Raw genomic sequence first — 17,493 nt, forward strand, 5'->3', positions numbered from 1 at the left:
CGGCCGAATGCGCGGCCAGGCTGGCCTCGTGGAGTCGGCCGGTTCGGGTTCCAGAGAGGCCATCGGTGACGATCCGACAGGCGGAGATCCAGGATCAGGGAGAGGGGCTGGGAGAAATTGGCATTACCCAAATGCTTCAGAGGATGAATCCTCCTGCTGAACCGCCAGGTCTATCCGAGATGCCCTTTCATAGGTCGGGTCCGGAAATCACTGTCGGGGGTCGGGGAGACTAGATCGGGCTGAGCATATACAGCCATGCTCGGCTGCTGAGATTGTGGTGAAGTGCCCTCCTTTGGTGGAAAAAAATGAATTGTGGGAAAATTGGCATGGGTTTGTAAGTTCTGCTGGGTTTTAGAGTGACAATCGGGACAGTGGGTAATTGGAAACAAAGCAGGCACGAGTGGCTGTCCAATGGCTGGTGCGTGGATCGGGTGAGGAGAAGTGCTGTGTGAGTTGTTTCAAGTTAAGAAGTGAAATGTATGGTGCACACATTGATTTTTATTGGACATGGTGTGGTAACAGGGAAGGTCATGGTCGGCGAAGTGTTAGAAATGCAGGTGTCACATGTAAGGCCGATGGGGTGGGGGAGTCATGTGGGTTTTGTGGGTGGGGATGATGTGCTTGTCCACAGGGATTGCTGAAGCTCACGGTGAGCGTGAATTGCGACCCCCTTCAAGGAGATTCACCACCTGGTGGCTAATGGTGACAGTGTCTGGAGGCAACTGGGAGAGGGTCTGGTTGGGCGACCAAGGTGGGTCGGACCTTGGCGACCCAGGAAGGCCAGAGGAGCCAGTGAGACCCCTTCCAGAGTGTTGTACGGGATTAGAGCTGATGGCTACCAGGGGGGAGGGAATCAAAGGGAGCGGGGCGGAAAAACGTCCGGGTTGGACTAAAGCTTACCTGTGGGCATGGTTGCACCTGAGATGCCCCCATCATCTTGTGGTAACCCACCCCACGGCCATGACGGGATTCAACCTGCATGATTAAAATGAGGACCATGACCTAGAAATGTGATGATGACCATGGTGTGAGTGTTGTGAAGATGTGCGAGTCCCACCCGATCCCGCACAACTTGACAGGAGCAGCAAGGGCATGATGTCCGCATAATTTTGGGGCAAGCAAATTTGAAAATTGGCTCCCCAGGTAACGCTGGGTCTATTAGCATCCACTGGGGGAGGCGGTCAAGTGTAAATATCCTGTGAATAGTGTCGTTAAGGCTTAGAGTAGGAATGTAAAGTATAAGTGTTGTGTTTTTGTGGAACCTTTTGTTTCCCCTCCCCAGATCACTGGAAGAGTGCTGGGCAAGAGCGATGATCCAGAAGATGGAGTGCAACTTCGCTCAGTGCTCTCATGTGATAAAATAAAAAAAAAATAAAATAAAAAACGAATGATTGTTTAGGCGAGGATAAGGCCATAAGGGGGTAGTACATTAAGCAGGATAGGTAAGTTAGCTGCGACTCGCTGCCCATTGCCCCTCCTACTTTATTTCGTTAGGTTAATTAGGTGTGAGTCAGTAAGTGTTAAGGCTGGTACGGTAGCGCCTGTGATATACCTTGCAGGAGCTGCGGTACTAGAGGAGGGGGCAGTGTTACGTTTGAGGGGGGGTATGCATTCAAAAGGTAATTAGGATGTTTAATTAGGTATGCCATGCTGTTCGAGTTTACCAGGATCTCGATGTAATAAGTAGCAATTCAGTGGTGATAAGTTGTCTAGTAAATGTTCATTTCTTCAAGGGGGAAATGATAATTGTCACATAATTAGATAGGGACACGGGATAGGGTAAGTGTGTCTCCGTAAACCCCTTTTTGGTGTTCTCTGGAGATTGGCCGTGACGTCACAGGACAGTGCAGCGGATGGCTCCGCCCCGTGATCACGATTGGCAGAAGGCGACGGCGGTGGGCCAATAAACGGCTCGATTGGAAGTGACGAGGACGGGAGGATAAAAAGGTTCTGTTCGGGGTCGAAAAGGTAGAGGAAGAAGATCGGGACAAAAAGATCGTGTTTTTTTGGTGGGGAGGCTGTTGCGCGGGGAGCATCCTTGTTGTTGTGCTGATTCGATCGTGTTCTTGATCGTGTCTTGGAGCCTTGCTGAGCCTCGTGCCTCACCTTGGTTGGCTCTGGGGTTCTGCTGACTCGGAGTACGGGGTCGAACGGCGGGCGGACCTGCCTCCCTCTCCTGCTCGCAACTTGGCGCCAGAACTGGTTCCCTGGCGGCTATGAGCGGACTTGGGCCAAGACCAGGAGGTCGACAGCACCACGGTTTCTCCTGCCCCCCTGACGAGAGCTCGTCCAACGCCGATCCAGGGACAGTTGCGTCCACACCACGGTCCAGCCTGACCACCAGAAATAGCTACGTTTTGTGTGTGTGTGTGTGTGTGTGTGTGTGTGTGAGTGTGTGTGTGTGTGTGTGTGTGTGTGTGTGTGTGTGTGTGTGTGTGTGTGTGTGTGTGTGTGTGTGTGTGTGTGTGTGTGTGTGTGTGTGTGTGTGCTTGGCGCCTTAGAGGGATTGAGAACTGTATATTCATTGGAATTGTCTGTGGTTTTCCCCATGCCTGATCGCACACCATCCCGTCGAATCGCCCCGGATCCCTCTTCTTGCCGAGTCTTGTTATTTCTGGTAATAATAAAAACAAATAAACATCATCAACTCAGTGAAAAGTGACTCGTGCCACCTTCCTCGTCCCGTTTGCGGTAGAGCGATTAGAACCGCCATGTTTGGGTTATAAATAAATAAACCACCTCCATCGTTTCGGCTCATTCTTCGTTGGCGGGACTGTTCAAGTCCCGTGGACATCACAGTATTCAACGTGTGCCAGCGTTTTAGAAAAAAAATTCAAAAATCGGCATACATTGGCTAAAACGTCAAGGTGTGACCGGGCCTTTACCAAGGCAGAAGTCGTGGTGTGTTGATTAAAATAACCCAAAATGTGTGAGTGTGCCTTGGTCCGCTTGCCAGCGCCCTGCGTCGCCATACACCCACCCGCAAACAGGCTTGAACACCAATCAATGTCACGTCATCACCCTCAAGAACCAGGTACACCAAGAATCGGGTACGCCAAGAGCCAGGTACCAAGCAGAACCAGCAGGTACAGTCCAAGTGTCACCAACCGCCGTTGATGCTGTCCACAACCGTCAGGAGCTATCAGGAGCTGTTACCAACCGTCAGGAGCCATCAGGAGCTGTCACCAACCATCAGGAGTTACCAGGAGCTGTCACCAACCCTCTGAAGCTGTCACCAACCTTCAGGAGCTCTCAAGATCTGTCACCAACAGTAAGGAAGGCGGTCCTCCCATCCTTTTTATAGGCAACCAGTGTGGGCGGAGCCTCAAGCAGACTTCAACCAAATCCATCTTGCCTATTGGCGCATCGCTGCAGTTAACCTCCAGCCATCAATTCTCACGATCATTCTCTTCTCACCATTGAGCGAAGTGCAACTCCCAATTAACAGAGGCCTGACTTATGACGCTGTGTTTGGGGTGCTGGGTGAATGCCAGAAAGCAGCCATTTGCCGGAACAACCGAGCGAAAACATGAAGCGCTCACAAAACGTCAACAGGCAACCATCACCTCCCCGTTCAGCCTGACACAAACAAGAGCCAGCCAGCGTCCATAGAGCTGCCAAACATCGATGGAAAAAGGTGGATGTCAAACGTCGATGAAAGAAAAGCGGGTGTCGAACGTCAATGGAAGAAGGTGGTCCTGAGGTAAATGATCCAAGACCACAGCCATGTTTGACCATCAGAATAATTGTTCAGGAAAAGCCCGCGGTGTGTTTAATGACTGAAATGTCTTTTAAGTCCAAAGTGAAAATGATAACCAAAATAAAATGTGTAAATAAATCGTCTATTTCCAAGCCAATGTGTCTTGATGGAAAGGGAATAGAATGAGTCTCCGTTGGGCTCACAGCGATGTATCACGTGCACGAACGGTGAATATCGCTGATGCAGAAATAAAAACTGACATAAAATCATACGTCATGAACGTGTCATGAAGACGAAAAGGTTATCCCAAAAGAAAGAAAGGGAATCTGTTCTTTTACCCTTCTCCAACGCATCAAATATTCAGTCCCACCAAACAAGGGGATGGGTCTATTCTGAACATGCATTTGTGGAAATAACTTTCTGAGGACCTCGATGTTGTGTGCATTACTCGGATCTAATTCTGCAATCCATAACAATATATATATATATATATATATATATATATATATATATATATATATATATATATATATATATATATATATACTGTATATACACACACATATGAATCCATGAATGGCTATGAAATCTGACCTCGGTGGTCTTGCAATGAGTCGAAAAGATGACCTGAGCATAGGGGTCAGAAAGACCATTGTTGTCTGCTGCAAAAAGATTGCGAGCCTGGTAGATGTGTGCTCGTAGCTGAAACGTCCTCAGAGCTGTGGAGTCACATAGTCCACAATGACACTCAATATGGCTCCATTTACAAACAAATAGTATGTCAAGCCAAAATTGTAAGACATTTTCAAGTTAGTCATTTAATGATCAAAAGTAATAACATCATATGCATAAAACTCGGCTTTTCACTCACAGTCAAAGCAGAGGTACATTGGAAACTCTGCCGTATTAGTCATTTTCTTCTCAGTGTATCCAGAAGTCATACGTTTCAACATCTCCCTGCGCTGCTTGTACAACCCAAACCAGAAATATACCTCGAGCTTGGCCTGCATGAGCCAGCCACTTGAACCCTGTGTCTTCTTTCCAGGAAGCTGTGATGGATAAGGAAAGGGAAAGTTCAATTCGTGATGAGGCCACATGTGCTGTACCTGCCATATCATGCATCATCCATATCATGTGCAGATTTTCATACCATCCTCAACCTTAGTTTCCCACTTTTGGAAAATGAAATAAAAATAACATTGATCATCGACCACTTATTTCATCCCCAGATGCTCAGCAAGCCAGGAAAAGGACAATTTTGCATCACACCTTGAGGAAGAGACTCTTTATTTTCCCACAGTCTTTTCCAATCTCCTCATCAACCAGCGAGTAAAGGATATCCTTTGCCGGAATGCGGGTGTATGCCACACGTTTGTTTCCGTTGCTTATCATCCAAACAAAGACATCTGGGATGCTGTTCTGAGGCTGCAGTGAGAGAGGAAAATATGCTGGTTTAGGATAGATACATAAATGAGTTAATTGCAAAGTTTGGACAAATGCTTTGATATTCCTAAACCACCTCCCTTCTTCAATGGATTTTATCATCTTTAAGGTGATATCTTAAACTGGGATTTTACCATCTTTAAGGCATGTGAACTGCCATGGGAAATGAGATACCACCCCCAATTTTTGTTTGATCTTTAAAAGGACAAATCGCTCAAAATGCTGGTTGCACCTCATTTCCTACAGTGGCTACACGTACTCTTATCCACCTTTAGTTGATAAAATCCGTTGATTATGTTTTCTGCCAAAGCATACAAACACTCGTAATCTTCAGAAAGACTCGTATTCCGTTTTACCCTTCAATCTACACTTACGACTCTCACCTCGAATGCGAGGAAGCACAATTTTTCCAAAAAGTCCTTGGCCTGCTTCAAACGCTCACGGATGTTCTTTTTCTTTACCTGCTTCCGCAGGGACTGAGATTCTTGTCTGATCAACTCCTGTTAGGCCAATAAGAGAAGGCTTACAAAAGACTAAGTAATGGTAGAAATGGTAAAATATTAGATATTACTTGACACAGCAGTTTCATACATAAAGTTTAAAATATATATTAAAACCTTCTATTATATACTACCAGTCTGGGTACCCGGCACTGCATGGGAAGAAACCATGTAGGGGTTCTGGCAGATGTTGTGTATTGAAAACGTATGGAGTGATTGCCCTCATTGTGGAGAGATTTTCCCGGCAGGGGTTTGGGACGTGTTGTACATTGAAAAGCTTTGGAGTAATTGGCCTTATGGTGGTTATCTATTGCCTGTGGGCCAGCGGCAGCACTGCCTGACCCCACATCCGAATATACACTTTATATTGGCCTCAAAATGGCCTTCGCGGCCAACGTGTGGTCGCGTAAAACCTTTCCTAGATTCTTAAGTACCGACACCCAAACTTTGCGACCTCCAGGTGTCACAGTTCAGCCATGAAAGAGAAGCAAACAAATGCGCAAACACTTGAAATTATTGACAAGATAAATTATTGTTGCCAATTCATGAGTCTGCTTATTTCTGTGTCTTCTTGGCAGGAAAACCAGGGTAGAGAAACGTTGGTCAGCGTGAGGACGTGGAGGCCACATGGTTGTTCGCATGATTTATTTTAGACAAACCAATTTGGATCGCTTGGTTTCACTCTGGTGCAAGACTGCCCAGCATGACTGGTTAGTTAAGGCCCAAACACATTACAATATCTTCATCGAATACAAATATATAACATACATATGACAAGCAAATCCTCATAATTGAAGATTCCATTTGATACCAAACAAAAAATTAAATGTAAAAAAGAAAAACAATAATACACCATCAGTGGGAAACATTTTGAGGCACAAAAGTGGAACTCAGTCCAGTTTTGGGAGAAGTCTGGCACGTGTGGTGATAAATCACCTTTACAATGCCTGGTTTCTGTCACATCCCTCTCACTTATAATACACAAGGAATAGACACGGAACTTGGACACAGGAGGTGACCGTCCGGCCCATCAAGCCTGTGCAATATCTCCACCATATCAATGTGGTAAAAAAGAAAAACAACGAAACCTTTTATTCTTGCACTAGCCTGGTGTTGGCTGAGTGGTTAGGGTGGCGGCTTGGGATCCCAGGGTCCTGAGTTCAATCCCCGTTGGCTGCTGAATTAACACCAGGGGGTTGACTCAGCCTGTCATCCATCTGAGGTCGGCGAAATGAGTGCCAGTGTACTGGTCCCGGTGTATGCCCCGGTTAGAATAGGTGTACCATATCCCTGTGTGTCGTAAGAGGCGACCAGGGTTGGCGTCAGGAAGGGCATCCGGCGTAAAACATTGCCTCAAGAAAAAGCCCAACCCCTGCACAGCAGGGAAAAATGGCAGTAAAAACGGTTATTTTTTTAATCTTTTATTCTTGCACTGCTTGAAAGAGTCAAAAATGGGAGGTTACATATTTCTTCACAGCAAAAAAAACATTTTTTGGGAGCGATCGATGGGAAAAAAAATAAAAACAACATTTCATGGTCTGTTGCCTCTACACAACCCTGTGTTCACTTTGATTGAAAAAAATTGTAATTTTCTAGTAGGTTTGGATTCATTTGAAGCAAATTTTACTTCATCATTTTTTTCTCTTCAAGGAGTGCTTCAGTGTTTCAAGGTGGGACAAGCAGACAGACTGGTGGAGATTACCGTGCCGAGAGAAAGTCTACACACCCCCTTTCAAATTTTTCACCTTTTGTTGCCTTGTAGCCTGGAACTAAATTTCATTTAATCAGACTTTTCCCACCTTTATTTACACCTCGTAACCCACAACTTCCAAGTGAAAAACAAATTCTACAAATTTCATAAAATGAATGAAAAATATAAACCAAGAATATCTTGGTTGGATAAGTGTCCACCCCCCACCCCCACCCCTTCCCCCCTCCCCTCTCCCACCCCTGCTTCCACCCCTCCCCTCTCCAACCCCCTCTCCCACCCTCCCTCTCCAACCCCCTCTCCCACTCCTCCCCTCTCCAATCCCCCCTCTCCCACCCTCCCCTCTCCAACCCCCCTCTCCCACCCCTCCCCTCTCCAACCCCCTCTCCCACCCCTCCCTCTCCAACCCCCCTCTCCCCTCTCCAACCGCCTTTCCAACCCCCCTCTCCCACCCCTCCCCTCTCCAACCCCCCTTCTCCCACCCCTCCCCTCTCCAACCCCCCTTCTCCCACCCCTCCCCTCTCCAACCCCTCCCCTCTCCAACCCCCCTTATCATTGCAATTGAAAATTAGCTCAGGTGTAACCATTCACCTTCAAAATCACACAAGTTAATTGGCCTCCACCTGTGTTAAATTGTAGTGATTCTGATTATTTCAGAATAAAATCAGCTGTTCCTGCAGGTGTTCTCTGCTGGGTGGTGCATTTCACAGCAAAGACTCAACCATGAGCACCAAGGAGCTTTTTAAGACCTCCAGGATAAAGTTATAGAAAGGTACAAATCAGGGGATGGGTATAAAAATATTTCAAAGGCCTTGAATATCCCTTAAAGCACAGTCAAGACAATCATCAATAAGTGGAAGGTGTTTGGTCCAACCAAGACCCTGCCCAGATCAAGCCATCCCTCCAAACTGGTTGATCAAGTAAGGAGGAGACTGACCAGAGAGGCCACCAAGAGGCCAAAGGCAACTTTAAAAAAGCTACAGGCCTTTATGGTAAAGACTGGTTATTGTGTGCACGTGACATCCATCCCAAGCACTTCACAAGTCTGGCCCGTACGGTATGGTGGCAAGAAGGAAGCCCTTACTCAAAAAATGCTCACCTCGAGTCTCATTTGATGTATGCAAAAAACCACTCCGGATATTGTGAAGACATGTGGCAAAAACGTTTTGTGGTCTGATGACACCAGGATGGAACTTTTTGGCCTAAATGCAAAACATTACATTCGGTACAAACCCAATACAGCACAACACCCAAAGAACACCATCCCTACTGGGAAGCAGGGTGGTGGCAGCATCATGTTATGGGAATGTTTCTCATCAGTAGGGATTGGAGCACTTGTCAGGATAGGAGGAATAATGGATGGAGCAAAATACAGAAAAATCCGAGAGGAAAACCTGCTGCCCTCTGAAAGAAAGCTGAAATTGGGATGGAAGTTCACCTTTCAGCATGACAACGACCCGAAGCACACAGCCAAAGATACACTGGAGTGGCTAAGGAACAAAAAGATAAATGTCCTTGAGTGGCACAGTCAGAGTCCCGACCAAAATCCAATCGAAAATCTGTGGCATGACTTGAAGATTGCTGTCCATCAATGCTCCGCATGCAACTTGACTGAGCTTGAACAGTTTTGTCCAGAAGAATGGGCAAATATTGCCAAATCAAGGTGTGCAAAATTGGGAGAGACGTATCCCAACAGACTCACAGCTGTAATTGCTATCAAAGGTGCTTCCAACAGGTATTAACTCAGGGGTTCCAACCAAGATATTCAAGTTTTGTATTTTTCATTAATTTTCTGAAATTTGTAAAATATGTTTTTCACTTGGAAGTTGTGGGTTACGATGTATAAATAAACGTGGAAAAAGTCTGATTTAGTGAAATTTAATGAAAAAAACGAGGCAACAAAAGGTGAAAATTATGAAAGGGGGTGTAGACTTTCTATAGGCACTGTATATATCAGATTAACCTTGAAGCCCATACCATAGTCCGAATATTTGTCTTCAGTTTCTCTTTGTCCAACTTCGTACGGCCAGCCTGTCCCACCTCTTTGCTCACTGCAGATAGGAAACGGCTGCACAGGGCAAGGACACATATGTCAAAGTTGATATGGATTTGATGAATCACCTGAGCATTTAATCAATTCTGTAATAATTTGTATCAATGTCCACTTTTGCACCTGCAACCAGCACTCAGCTCCTCCAGAACACCGCGCAGACGCCTCTCTGGAAATTGTTTGTCCATTTGCAGCGCCTCAAGAACATCATTGATACCGTCCTCCTAGCAAAATAGTAGCAAAAGCATCAAAGGCAAGAAGGACTGCTCTTATGGCAGCCCTACAATTGCAACACACACAGGCCTTTTGGAAATCAAATGATACTCATAATTATTCAATTAATGAGCACGGAATGTTTGGGACATTCCTATATTAAAATGCTATTATTTCAGAAGTTGTGATTTGCACTGAAAGCAAGTGGATACCCTTCTCAATAATCATCTGTGAAAATTACGAATGTGCACTCGTGCACATCCACCATTGTTACTTAGTGCACGGAGACAATGTTACATCACCAAATGCTTTGTACACATCGCCTGTCTCGTTTTCTATTGTTTTTACGTCTCGTTTTCTATTGAGGCTTCCCTCCCTACAACCCTTCAAATGCAGATCGGCTGTTCTGATGCCAAACAGGTCGACGGACTGTTAAAGTACATCTCAACCTGAAATATGAATTTCATCGAGCTATAGGCAAATTCCAGATTGTCATGCAAGTAACTGTGGTTAATAGTACAGTGGACGTTCCAGATACAATCTGATCCTACAGTCTACCATTGTTTAGTGCATTAATGTGAGCTGTATGGTGTATTGATGTGTCCATCTCGCATTTGACTTTTGACTTTATGTTACAACCCAATACCATTTAGATAACAAAGCAAAAGCAAGTCAGACTATAAATAGGTTAAAGTTAAAAACAAAAGGCAAATTCTTGAAAGGTGGACGAAATCTAATGTTTCTGCAATCCCATTTCAACCTGAATTCTATAAATATCAGGATAATGGTTTAAGAGTTTGGAGATGCCAGGGGAAAAGGTACTTGGCAGCTGCACCACAGCACAAGAATGGTCAGTAATGGAACCCCCTAACCTGTCATTATTTCAATGGCATGCTGTCATAGACAACCTTAGTCCGCTTTTCTAAATACAAGCCAAGTTGCGCCTGCGAGGCCTTTTTTGCTAAATAAATGTTTAGTGAGACCTTCCTTGGTCTTCTGACATATCTCCAAGATAACAGCTTTGGAACATCCCATGTAGAGCAATTCTTCATTGCCAGTACCATATAATATTCTGTAATTCCTGCGAGTTAGAATGTGAGATGGAATTACTATTTCCGATTTTTAACAGTGAACTAACGCTCATGTAGGAGTTTGCACACGTTATATGCAAAAGGACATTAGGAGACAAAAATGTACTTTTACATGAATCATAAAATACATTATGAGGCAATGGACAGAAGATAGAAAATGGGATATGAACCAATTGGAACTCAGCATCATGAGCTGTGTGCTCAAACGGGAAGCCAAACAGCAATTTTCGAATTTTAAACTTCTGATCAATAGATGACCGACGACAAGCATAGAGACCCTTGTATATATATATATATATATATATATATATATATATATATATATATATATATATATATATATATATATATATATATATATATATATATATATATATATATATATATATATATATATATATATATATATATATATATATATATATATATACATATATATATATATATATATATATATATATATATATATATATATATATATATATATATATATATATATATATATATATATATATATATATATATATATATATATATATATATATATATATATATATATATATATATATATATATATATATATATATATATATATATATATATATACATATATATATATATATATATATATATACCGGGCGTAGTGGCGTGCGCCTGTAATCCGGCTACTCGGAGGCTTGGGTTGGAGGATCGCTTGAGGACGGGTGCTCTGCACTGGGCCGTGCTATGAGAGGGTGTAGGGCAGCCCGGAATCATGGCGAAACCCAATCCATATCCCTGTGTCGTAAGAGGCGACCAGGGTTGCGTCAGGAAGGGTATCCGGCATAAAACCTCTGCCAAATCAGTATGCGGATCATAACTGATGATCCGCTGTGGCGACCCCTAACGGGAGCAGCCGAAAGATGAACAACAACAACATACATATATATATATATATATATATATATATATATATATATATATAAATATATATATATATATATATATACATATATATATATATATATATATATGTGACTCATCTATCTATAGTAATAAATGTCAACGTGTGTGTGTGTGTGTGTGTGTGTGTGTGTGTGTGTGTGTGTGTGTGTGTGTGTGTGTGTGTGTGTGTGTGTGTGTGTGTGTGTGTGTGTGCGTGTGTCTCCTCCATATCTCCAAAACCATAAAACCTAGCAGTCTGAAACTTTACATGCATACTGAGAAAACTCCAAGGAAGTGCATGAGTGAAAATTGGATGTTTGGGTTAATAAAAAAAAACCCTTTTGAAGATAAATAATGGCCTTATTTAATTATATACTTCATCAGGTGATCCCCGGCCACCTCATTCTCAGGGGTCTTAAGGCGTATCCTTTGCAACCTCGCTGGGGTCTGAAGCTACCATGTTTTTTGACCTGCTCAATCTTTCCCTGACTTGGAACAGGACCACAATGATTTTTTAACGATAAAGTTTTTTTTTTCACTTTCCTCACTCATATTATCGAATGCCTGCTCATCGCAGCTACGAATCGCTGGGTATATTGCAGTGCTAATAAACGCCTGGAGACGTCAGCATTCATTGCTTTATTTCATTTCCACATATGCGATCACCACGAGTATCTCTTAAACTAAAGAGAATTACAAAATATAAGCTCCAGAATCGAACTTACAAGCAGTTCCGACTCCTAGAAAAGTGTTCATTTGTCCAATTCGGACATATTTGACATTTCGGGCATCTCCAGGAGGTGTTTGTTTAATATGATGGTTCGGTAATTGCTAATGCAAGCCAAGGGAGCTGTTTCTTATGAGCCATTTTGTTGGAGTGCTTAAGCCAGTGCTCTACAATATTCGCACTGTCACTGAAAACTGTACATAGATCGACTTGAACAAAGTTCAGGGCTACTCGCGTGCGCTGGACACGTGTTGTTCTACAGTACAGCAGGCGGTGGCTGCCTCGCTGAAAATGGGAAATTTTCTTTTCCACCATGTTTCCCATTTTTGTTCTTCCATTACATGACCAGTCACTTGGGCATAGATAAACACAAATAAAAATTAAATGTTTCGCTTTTAAAAGTTTCTCCAAATGTTTCGTACATTGCGTGGTAAAGCCACTTGGCACGTTCTTCAACATTCATTTGTGATAGCGTGCTTCTACACTGGAGGTAGGAAGGCAAAATTAATTATATGATCAGAATGAGAAAAAAAAAAAAAAACAACAATTTCCACATCACGGCAAGAAAGTCGAAAGGTACGCATGCTCACTCTGTATAACCTGGATTCAAATCCCAACCTATCTCTAAACTGTCCTCCCATCTCACGGGCCGGGTGATTCATCACTGTGCGTGTCATCTCTCGGATGGACGATAAACTGGGCATCACATCCCTAAAGAGGGATGGGGGTGAATCCCTCACCCCATCCCTCTTTCTGACCCGACTCATATATATATATATATATATATATATATATATATATATATATATATATATATATATATATATATATATATATATATATATATATATATATATATATATATATATATATATATATATATATATATATATATATATATGAGCCTGGTGTTGGCGCAATGGTTAGGGCAGCGGCTTGGGATCCAACAGGTCCTGAGTTCAAGCCCCGTTGGGCCACTGAATTAATACACCAGGGGGTTGACTCAGCCTGTCATCCTTCCGAGGTCGGCGAAATGAGTACCAGTGTACTGGGCCGGTGTATACCCCGGTTAAAATAGGTGTACCATATCCCTGTGTCGTAAGAGGCGACCAGGGTTGCGTCAGGAAGGGCATCCGGCGTAAAACATGTGCCAAATCACTATGCGGATCATATGGATGATCCGCTGTGGCGACCCCTAACGGGAGCAGCCGAAAGAAGAAGAAGAAGAAGATATATATATATATATATATATATATATATATATATATATATATATATATATATATATATATATATATATATATATATATATATATCTTACAATCATCTCGCTGATCCCCCACCTTTCCCCCCTGTTGAGAAGACTGTAGCATGTATGAATCAGATTCAGAGCTGACCGGTGGGTTGCAAAGGTCGCTGCATGTACGAGCTTTTGGTTTTGAATGCTCCCGCCCCAGGTCTCAAAGTGTGTGTGTGTGTGTGTGTGTGTGTGTGTGTGTGTGTGTGTGTGTGTGTGTGTGTGTGTGTGTGTGTGTGTGTGTGTGTGTGTGTGTGTGTGTGTGTGTGTGTGTGTGTGTCGTTGATTGGTATCTACAAATGTGGGTTTCAGAATGTGGAATGGACTCCTCCCAGGGCAGGCTCAAAGTATCCACCTTCATTTCAGTAAGGGGCCACGATGCATGGACCAAGCTGTGAAGTTTTCCGTTTTCAAAGTTTTGTGTCGAGGTCTCTCTTCAGGATCGTCGCTGAGCCCCAGACAGCTTCCAACTGCAGGCGTTTGTAATAATATTCCCAGGAATGGTGTTTAGCTCACCTGTGAAGTCGTTCCGGGGAGCTTATGGAATGGCTCGTCGTCACTCCGTCCATCCATCCACGAATACTTGCAACTTATTTTCAGAACTTCACATACGATTTAAATGAAATTTGAACACAACCTTCATCACCCGTGATGGCATTAAAAACTAGAAGGGCCCTTGGTAGAGCGCATACCTCCGCCACATAATGCCTGATCCACGAGAACATATTGGGCCTAATACATTTTTGAAATATCATGCTATACAGCACTATATCGTTTTTGGCCCTACCAATAGTGAAGAATCACGATAAAAATGAGAGATATCCTGTACACAGTCAATCAGACAGAAAGGGGTGAAAACATAACCTCCTTCACTTTCGGTCAGGAGGTAAAAAAAAAAAAGGGGGGACTGAAGGGATCTACAGAGGGAGTATATGGAGGGGGGTTGACCCCCAAAAGAGGTATTTGCTTTCTTGTCAGAAACGATACACACAATTCCAATGAAACTTTACTCCAATCTTCACCACCCATGAAATACCAAAGTTTGTTCATGACATTAGAAAAATCAGGATCTAGGGGGATTTAAGGGGGTTGCCCACAAAATATGCATTTGCTTTCTTCTCAGAAACTATGCATACAATTCCAATGAAACTTGACCACCATCTTCACCACCCATGATGCATGAAAGTTTGTTCAGGACATGAAAAAAACTGGGGTCTAAGGGGTTCTACGGGGTATGGGGGGGGGGGTGCCCACCAAAATATGTATTTGCTTTCTTTTCTGAAACCACACACACAATTTCGATGAAACTTGACCACAACCTTTATCACTCGTGATATACCAAGGTTTGTTCATGGCATTAAAAAAAAAATCCATTGGTATTTACTTTCTTCTCCATTATATATTTTGTGGGTCATCCATGTCAACCAGTGGTTGCCTGGTTAACTTATCCAGCCGTTACCACGTGAGCGCCCAGGGGTGTTGTCCCAATGTTTAATATCTCTGTGAGGTTCTTTGTCATCATTCCTGTAGCTCCAACTTTAACTGGTACAACTTTGGCATTCTTCAGCTTGCAGGATCTTTTCACTTCATTCTTGAGGTCTTGGTGTTTGGTCATTTTCTTGATTTCTGCATCGTTTAGTCCAAAATCACTGGTATTAAGACCTCAATTAGCAATGCCTTCTTCTCTTTTTTTTGTGCCCAAGTATGATATGTGGTGGCAACGCTTTGTTTTCGATGTTCACACTTGATGGGATCATTAGGTCGTACGTGAGCGGAAGGCACTTCCATGTTTTTTCGTGATTGCTTTTGGTTCATGTTCCCACAAATTTTCCATAACTGGGACATCAAAGTTTTTGCAGATGTGCCAGCGGATTACTTTCTAAACTCTGTTGTGTCGTCGTGTGCACAGCTGTTCTGACACGAGGTGTTTTTGTGTGTGTGTGTTCAGTCATTAAGCATAACATATCATTCTCTTTGCTAAAGCCACCTCCACCCCTCACCTTTCTCCCTCTTTTTTCAGACCTATAGGTACTGTATATCTATCTATCTCTCTTTCTCTCTGTCTCTCACACACACGCACACACACACACACCCCCCTCGCATCCCTCCCTCCCACAGTGTAGCAACATTTGTTGAGGCATAGTTCTGTATTTGCGAGTATAATAATAAATGTGTGTGTGTGTGCGTGTGCGTGTGCGTGTGTCTCCTCCATAACTCTAAAGCCATGAAACGTCGCAGCCTGAAACTTTGCATGCTTACCAAGGCAACATTAGTGAACATCCAAGGTCATGAATGAGTGAGAATTGGGTGTTTGGGTAAATTTAAGCACCCCTTTTGAAGATAATTAATGGCCTTGTTTTATTGTCCTTTTTCAAAGCATCATCCTGGATCACCTCGCTCTCCCTCGCTGGGGTCTAAAATTACCATACTTTTTGCCCGCTCAACAATGCCTTGACTTGGAACAGGCCGCAAAACAGTTTCTTTGCGAAAAAGTTTTTTTCTCTCTCTTTCCTCACTCATATCAATGAATGTCTCATCATCATACCTATGAATAACTGGATACATCGCAGGATGCTCATAAACGCCCGGAGACGCCAGTGTTCATTTCTGCAAATGCGGTAACCTCTAGAATCTCTTAACCTGAGCTGAATTTCAAAATGTAAACTTTTAATTTCCCTCAGCAGCAGTTACAACTACTAAAAAAGTGTTCATTTGTCCAATTTGGATGTAGTTTGACATATCTCCAGTATCTCCAGAAGGTGTTTAATATGACTGATCAGAGATTATTAATCGCTTGCCAAGCCTGCGGTTCCTTATCAACCATTTTGTTGGAGTGCTTGCTTGAGTGCTTAAGCCATTTTGTTAGTGCTCTTCAAGCTTCAATCTCTCCAAGTTTCATATGGCGATACCACAGCTCAGTTCTCCGTGAGGACATCTCCAGAGTTAGGAAGGCAAATAAAAGATGACATGATTACTAGTCCAGGCCCTGGCATAGAACCCCATATACATTTCTGACCACATAGACTTTGACAGTTGATTTGAGTATGGAATACCTCTAGCTTCAAGAATCTACTAGGTGGAATTCTGAAATTTGTAGCAAAATGCGGAAAACAGCCATTTTCCAAAATGGCCGCCACCAGGTCAGCACCAAAAAAGAAATGCATATAACTTCTGATAAGAACGTAGTAGAAGGACGATTTTGGTGTCTATTATATGGTTTTTAGGTATTCCTGACAAAGTGGTGGCGTCAAATAGCATTTTAGACGTTGCCCAGTTGCCAAAATCCAGGATGGCCGCCACCCAAAATCTATCAAACATGAAAATGTGTATAACTTTTGATAGGAATGTAGTAGGACGAATGTCGTGTTTATTATGGGGTTTTCACATATGCCCGACACAGTGGTGGGGTCCAATGCATTTTCGACGTTGCCCAGTTACCGAAATCCAAGATGGCCGCCACCCAAAATCCATCAAACATGAAAATGTGTATAACTTTTGATTTTGATGGGAACGTAGTAGAAGGACGATTTTGGTGCCTATTATGGAGTTTTAGGTATGATCGACACAGTCTTGGCACCAAAAAAACATTTTTGATGTTTCTCAGTTACCGAACACCAAGATGGCCACCAAACTAAATTCGTCAAACATGAAAACGTGCATAACTTTTAACAGAAATGGTGTCTGGTGTGGCCATCTTGACAGTCCCTAGGTAACAGTATTATATTTAACATTATCTAGTTTGCCAAAATCCAGCATGACTGCCAATCAAGTATGGCAAACAATCAAATCAGTTAAATAAGATACACACAAAGTTTTATAGAAGTATGACAAGCATTTTTC

General features: G+C 43.0%; 1 protein-coding gene and 1 pseudogene across 6 annotated transcripts in view; one reads left to right on the plus strand and one right to left on the minus strand.

Annotated features, from left to right (window-relative positions):
• LOC147026391 (otoferlin-like) overlaps window positions 1-17,493 on the minus strand; it is a 241,570-nt gene that overhangs the window by 91,389 nt on the left and 132,688 nt on the right. For all 6 annotated transcript variants that reach the window (XM_085881790.1, XM_085881793.1, XM_085881789.1 and 3 more), the window contains exons 19-24: window positions 9,525-9,625; window positions 9,329-9,419; window positions 5,527-5,643; window positions 4,970-5,125; window positions 4,572-4,749; window positions 4,295-4,419 (exon numbers count right to left, since the gene is read on the minus strand). In XM_085881790.1, the coding sequence (XP_085737916.1) occupies window positions 4,295-4,419; window positions 4,572-4,749; window positions 4,970-5,125; window positions 5,527-5,643; window positions 9,329-9,419; window positions 9,525-9,625 (768 nt within the window). The remainder of the gene's footprint in view (window positions 1-4,294; window positions 4,420-4,571; window positions 4,750-4,969; window positions 5,126-5,526; window positions 5,644-9,328; window positions 9,420-9,524; window positions 9,626-17,493) is intronic.
• Window positions 11,339-11,479, plus strand: LOC147026392 (signal recognition particle RNA; annotated as a pseudogene).

The sequence above is a fragment of the Eptatretus burgeri genome, chromosome 5, assembly GCF_056783735.1.
Source record: "Eptatretus burgeri isolate ZD-2024b chromosome 5, Ebu_testis_v1, whole genome shotgun sequence".
NCBI lineage: Eukaryota > Metazoa > Chordata > Myxini > Myxiniformes > Myxinidae > Eptatretus > Eptatretus burgeri.